A 6,819-nucleotide genomic window follows, 5' to 3' on the forward strand; every position below is an offset into this window, starting at 1 on the left:
CCTAGCAGGCTACAGCCCATGGGTTCACAAGAGTTGGGCATGACTTAGTGACTTAGCAACCACCACGACCACCTTCTCATACTTACTGAGCTAGTGTCGGAAACTGAAGTCGAACTGACTTACACAAAGAAGAGATTTGTTGACTCATGATACTGGGATGCCAAGGCGTGAAGTGGAGGCCAGAGTTTCAATGTCATCTCTCAGCTATTTGTCTCTGCTTGGCATTCTTTCATTTGCAGCTGTCTCCACCAGCAGCCCAGACTGACACCCTCCTCTTTTAGCAGCTCTGCTGCTGCTGCTAAGTCACTTCAGTCGTGTCCGACTCTGTGCGACCCCATAGACAGCAGCCCGTCAGGCTCCCCCGTCCCTGGGATTGTCCAGGTAAGAACTCTGGAGTGGGTTGCCATTTCCTTCTCCAATGCATGAAAGTGAAAAGTGAAAGTGAAGTTGGTCAGTTGTGTCCAACTCTTAGCGACCCCATGGACTGCAGCCTACCAGGCTCCTCTGTCCATGGGATTTTCCAGGCAAGAGTACTGGAGTGGGGTGCCATTGCCTTCTAGTAGTATTCAAGAAAGCAATTTTACTTTCTTGGAGGGATTAGTTCTGAATGACAATGTGGAGTTGGGTCTCTGTGACTGACGCTTTTAGGCCACGTGACCATCTGGGGGGATCAGACACCATGATCTAGGAAAGCACATAAGGAGGCTTCCTAAGGCAGGCAAAGACTCATCCACCTTGGCCAGTACTTAAGAACCAATTTAGTGTCAGATTTTGAGCACTGCTCTTCTCAGACATCTCCCAGCCTGGTGATTTTTTTTTTTTTTAATTTTATTTCTGACAGCAGTGGGTCTTGGTTGCTGCACACGGGCTTTCTCTAGTTGCAGCAAGTGGGGCTACTCTTAGTTGCAGTGCTTGGGGTTCTTATTGCTTCTCTTTTTGCAGGGCATGGCCTCTAGGGCATGCGTGGGCTCAGGGGTTGTGGCTGGCGGACTCTAGAGTGTAGGCTCAATAGTTGGCATACAAGCTCAGTTGCCTTGTAGCATATGGGATTTTCCTGGACCAGGGGTTGAACCTGTGTCCCCTGCATTGGCAGACAGATTCTGAACCACTGGACAACCAGGGAAGTCTGGTCTGGTGATTTTCAATTTGAGAGCGTCAGAATCATCTGGACAGATTACTGGGGCCAAGAACTTGCATTTCTAGCCAGATCCAGGTGACAAGTGGAAGGACAGCACCTTGAGAAGACTGCTCTGTACCTTTAACTAGACAACAGCAATGATACCGCCTGGGAGCCAACTGGAACTGCAGAGCCTCAGCTCCCCCGCAAGATGGACTGAATCAAAATTTGTATTTGAATAAAATCCCGGGAAGGTTTATATGCACAGCAGATTGAGCAACATGAGTCTAAGTTCCAAGGAGAGAGCCAACAGCACAATTTGAAATAAAGAAATTGATCAGAGGACATCTAAGTTCCAACCACAGTACTTTCCACATGTCAGGGCGCAGGGATGTGGGCTAGCTGGGTTAAGAGAAAAAGGTGGGTGAGAACCTTCCTGATGGTCTCCCTGCTATCTCCTCCTCTTACCCTACCCCAGGCCTGCACAAGCAGCTGCAGACACAGTTGACCAGGCTAGGTGAGCAGGGCAATGCTCCGGCCTTGTTGGAGTGCACCTAAGTGTAAGGCCGACGCTGGGGGCCATGATGGACTCCCCCTCCTCTCCCTCCCTCTGGCGGGGGAAGTCCCTAACGGAAGGTGCCTCCCAGATCCCGGGGACCAATGACAGAACACTTCGCCAGCTAAAGCTGCCCCACCCCAGCCACATAGAAGGAGCTGTCAGCCGGCGACGCCTTGGCCTGGCGACCTATCCGAATCCCCGTCCATCTAGCCTGACCATCCCTTGCAACGATCGTATAAAAACCATCCTCAATTCGGTCGGGGTGCAGACTTCCTCGACCTGCCTCGTTCTGGTCTGGGAACCCCGCCTGGGAGTGCTTCGCCATTAAAAAGCCTGTTAGACACTTTTGGTGTCCTGGTCTTTCACCTAACACTAAGCTTCTCATGGAGATCTTCCTGCAGGACCTGGGCAGGGCCCAGCACCCCAGCCTGCTGGGACCCAGCTGGTCAACATGGGGGTTTCCTTCCAGGGGCTCAAAGGCCTGTGGTGGGTCAGTGGAAAGATGGCCCAAGGGGCTGGGGCTCTGGACCAGTGGTGTAGCAAACAGAGGAAATGCTGGGAGATGGAGCAGGTGAATGTGCCCCAGTGGAGAAGGAACCATCAGTGGAGGACCTGGGCTGGGGTGACTTGTGACCTTCATCCAGAAAACTTCCCCTGGCTGTCTCCCCAGACCCTAGGCCGGCTGTAGGGTCACCTGAATGTCCTCTTGCTCCTTCTTCAGGGTCAAAAAATCTGTCATAAAGCAGGTAGCTGGTCCTCCTCCCAACCCTCTTCAACATACACATACACACTGTATCACTCCATTTCAGTCTTAAGATCTGGCTCAGCTTCATCTACAACACAACTGGGACAACACCTATATTCCTGGTCTGTGTCACCACTCCATAGGATCAGCATTTTGCTTTTCTTTAAATTGGTATTTATTTACTGCCATGCTGTGTGGCTTCTGGGATCTCAGTTCCCAGGGGTTGAACCTAGGCTGCAGCAGTGAAAGCATTGACTCCTCACCACTAGACCACCAGGGAACTCCCAGAAACTAGCATTTTGTGACACCTGTTTTATAGATGAGGAAACAGGTGCAGAATCATAAAATAACTCAGGTTACATGGGAGGGAATCCTGTCACTTCCTTGCTTACCCCTAGAGCCTATCAGCTGTTTCTACTCCCTGGGCTGTGGAGCAGAGAATTCAAATCCTAAACCTGATCTCTGCCGACCCTGGGCACTTGCAACCCTTGGGCAATGACAAAACAGCAACTTGCTATAAAAACCCTAAAATGTATTTATTTAATATATTCATCACAAGGGTTTAACTACACTTAATTTAAAATACAGAAACAAAACAAAAATGACACCACAGATAAGACAGAGTTCTGTACAGAAATTGAGGCATGGACAGACCGCCTAAGGGAAAAAAAAAGAAAAAAGAACACAAGGAGAGCTGGACATCCCAGGTCAGGGGTCTTGGCTGGAGACCTGCTTTGAGTAGGTTTCTTGCAGGTACTTCTTAAAGGCTGGAAGAGAACAGGCAGGTCTTGGTGACTGATGGGGGCAGGGGGTAAGGTGGGCAAGAGAGCAGCAAGAATACACACGTGGGAGGACTTTGGGGAGCTCTGAGGGGTTTCCCAGCACAACGGCTTGACCCTCTGCTGGCCACCTAGACAGGTCTCCTGGATGGCTTCTGCTTCTAGGGGGTAGCTCTGCTCCCAGGGACAGGGGAGGCGCCTAGGGGCCCTGAGAGAGCAAGTCATTTGCACAAAGCTTTGCCTTCTACTTAAAATCTCCCTAAGCTCTATTAATGTGGAACGGGTTGGTTTTTCTGATTTTATAGCAAACAAGAGAACCAGACACATCAAGAAAGGGGTAGAAGTGGGTTACCACCTCCCCCTCCTCCCCGGCCCCCTTAAGCCATCAGGACACATTCCCAAGTCACTGGAATCCTCCTGTTGTTTGAAGGAGATTCTGAAGGTTGGGGAGGGATGGTCTGGTGCCTTCAGGATAAAGGACCCACCTGTGGGGTTTTTCCAGAGCTCGGCCGCATGTGTGTTCAAAGGGCTATCAATGTTGGGCTCTGTGGATGGAGGAAAAGAAGGGTCAGGTGTGGGTAGGAGAGGCAGCCTGGGGGGAGTCCTGACAGGTCCCCAGGTTCTGGGGGAGGGGCTGGGCCTGGCAGTCACCTCCGAGCAGACTCTGGATGGAGAGCAGGATGGTCCTGACGTCATACAGGGCGGACCACTTGTCTTTCAGGATGTCCAGACAGATGTTACCCTGGGTGTCCACATTGGGATGGTAGCAGGGTGTGAGGAACTTCACCGTGGGCGCGTTGTAAGGGTAGCCACTGGGGAACTCCAGGGACAGTTTATACCTCAGGTCTTCATATACCTGGAGAAAGAGATCTGTGGGTTAACCCTCCTGCCCTGAGCCTCAGTTCTCAGCCTAAGCTCCACATAAGGACTTGCCAGGACCCCTGAGTTCATCAGGACTCAACAGAATATGAAGCATGAAACCGGTCTGGTGCGTTCTCTCGTATCTGGTGGGGTCCTCAGTGGTCCTTTGGTCTAAGGCCCACCAGCCTAAGTGTGCTCAATTGTCTTTGCTGTCTGGTCCTCTGTACGTATCTCAGATGGAGAGTGCTGCCTTAAACCCAGCCTCTTACTGTACTCAGGGTGACCAGGACCACAAGCTCAGGGCACCACAGCAGACACAGAGGAGTGTCCTGGCAGGCAAGAGACGTGAAGCAGACCTGGCACTTGGATTTCACCTCCCACCTCTCCCCAGACTCAGCTTAGTCACACTCACCTCCCCCAGCCCTGCACTTACTGTGCCAGCGGCTCCATGGATGGTCCCCACCCATTTGAAGAGGTTGTCCGATTCAGGGAAGGCAGAAATTCCTTTATCTCCAGACATCTGGGGAGGAAACACCACACATGCTGGGCTGGAAGAGTTTGCTCTTGGGGGGCCAGTCAGTGAACCCGTTCCTCTTAACCTCACATTTTGATCCAAAATAAAGCAACCGGGCCAAACCAATATGCTTTTCTGAGGGGAGTACTGGGATTGTGGCGGTTCATTGCCAGGCTAAGAAAGGAGATGTTGTGTAGGGAAGCAGAAAGCAGCTCTGAACCTTTAATGCTGGCTGCGGGAATTCAGTTCAACATGCTATTTTTTGGGGGGCTGTTCTTTGGCTTGTGGGATCTTCATTCCCTGACCAGGGATGGAACCTGGGCCAAGGCAGTGAAAGCATTGAGTCCTAACCACTGGACCACCAGGGAATTCCCTCAACATGCTATTGAGTGCTGGTTATATATGAAGCCCAGAAACTATTCACAGACTGGGAAGAGGAACAATATGGTCATTGAAGGATGTGAGTTGAGTATCTAGGGTTAACGTAGAAAACATAGTCCAGGAAGAAGTAGGACAGGATTAGAAATATTAAGAAGGATGGAGAGATGGGTGTGGATAAACCTGAGGGCTTCCCTGGTGGCTCAGGGGATAAAGAATCTGCTTGCAATGCGGGAATATCCCCTGGAGAAGGGAATGGCTACCCACTCCAGTACTTGCCTGGAGAGTTCCCTCAACAGAGGAGACTACCAGGCTAGAGTTCATGGGGTCGAAGAGTCGGACACCACTGAGATACTAACACTTCCCTTTTTTCAAACCTTAGGGCAGGGAAGTAGGGCCAGGCAGGACAAGGAGAGGGCCTTGTATAAGAGCTGTATTTTAGGTATAACTTCACTGTGTGGGGGATGGTACTGGGGAGTAGAGATTGGGGAGAAAAGGTGTGTAGGTGGGGTGGATTAACTTCTTTACAGAAGAGAGAAAGGTGGACTCATCTTTTTACCCCCACGACTACCAAAGAGCCTGATGTAGGAAAGGAAGCCACTGATAAATGACTAGGAGGTGAAAGGGTAGACCAATTGGTTGGGGATCTGGGCACCAGTCACTCACCATGAGAGTCATCAGCTCCTGTTGTAACCTGCAAAAAGAGTACTTGGAGTCACCTGGGAGTCTGGATGGGCCAGGATTCCAGGTATCTTCTCCCACCCCAGTCTCTCTGGGGCAGTTGTCACGGAGGCTTTCCTCTACCCTGAAGTCGGACTCAACTGGGGGAACAGTCACCTCTATTTCCATAGGAGGGTCCTAGTGAGCCCTCACCCTCCCTAATTCGAGGATCTCGAAGGACGGATCTGGCTTACTCTTAACCCCATCTGCTTCTCTGGAGTCTCTCTCCGGATCTCAATTTCTCCCATTCTTCCTCCCCGACCCCGCTCCCCCGCCGCCCTCCGGCCTAGCCAGCGAGGTTCGCCGGAGTATCTTCATCTCGACTCACTGACAAGAGGATCCTGGCAGTCATCCTACCCCTTCCGTCCTCTTTCGGGAGTGTCTCTTAAGAGCAGGAGAGCTTCTGGCGTGTCTCTCTAACTCCCGTATCTAACCCGTTCCAGGAGGAGGTGGGGGTCCCGGAAGTCTTCCCTCTTGGCCGCAAATGCCCAGGGCGTGCCAGGCTCGGCGGGTGTTACCTCCACACCACTCACCTCTTGCCTACGGGGCCCCTGGCAGCACCCCCACTAGGCTCGGCTCCTTTACGGGCGGCGGCGACGCTGGCGGCGGCTGGGTCGCGGTTCTGGGAAGCCATCCCGGCGGCGATGAGACGGAGATAAGCGGTACGGGGAGCTCACAGTTGCAACTGCAGGGCTGCGGGCCCGCCCGCCCGCGTTTGAATTGTAACCCTCCGGCAGCGCTAACCAATCAGTGGCTCGCTTGGGTTTGATCCAGCCAACGGGGCACTCCAGAGTGCTATGTCACTGCGCAACCGCTAGACCCACCTACCAGCGTACTACTATTGGGCAACGGAATCGGGCTTCTCAGTGGCGATAGGCAGAACAGGCTGTCTTTGATTAACGAGCCTGTAATGGATTGGCCGCCTTTGGAAAACGCCAACCATTAAAGGGCCTAGAAGACGTCCACGTGGGATGAATCCCTTTAGGTCAATGCTTGGTTACAGTCGGCCAGCACCCTGCACGCCCTGACCAAGGGTCTCCAATTTTGTGATGTGTGTGCGCTCAGTCCTAATTCTGCGACCCCATGGACTGTAGCCTGCCAGGCTCCTCTGTCCATGGAACTTTCCAAGCAATACTGGAGTATGTT

General features: G+C 52.3%; 1 protein-coding gene across 1 annotated transcript; it reads right to left on the reverse strand.

Moving 5' to 3' along the window:
* Positions 1–2,936: 2,936 nt before the first annotated feature.
* Positions 2,937–6,696, reverse strand: UBE2C (ubiquitin conjugating enzyme E2 C). Its single transcript, XM_040248904.1, has 6 exons — positions 6,207–6,696; positions 5,620–5,647; positions 4,495–4,581; positions 3,852–4,056; positions 3,686–3,745; positions 2,937–3,188 (listed from the first exon to the last, which is right to left on the reverse strand). Exons 1-6 carry the CDS (start codon positions 6,305–6,307, stop codon positions 3,130–3,132), a joined length of 540 nt encoding a protein of 179 aa, XP_040104838.1. The 5' UTR covers positions 6,308–6,696; the 3' UTR covers positions 2,937–3,129.
* Between the last annotated feature and the right edge of the window lie 123 nt (positions 6,697–6,819).

Source organism: Oryx dammah, unplaced genomic scaffold (genome assembly GCF_014754425.2).
Source record: "Oryx dammah isolate SB20612 unplaced genomic scaffold, SCBI_Odam_1.1 HiC_scaffold_10, whole genome shotgun sequence".
Classification (NCBI taxonomy): domain Eukaryota; kingdom Metazoa; phylum Chordata; class Mammalia; order Artiodactyla; family Bovidae; genus Oryx; species Oryx dammah.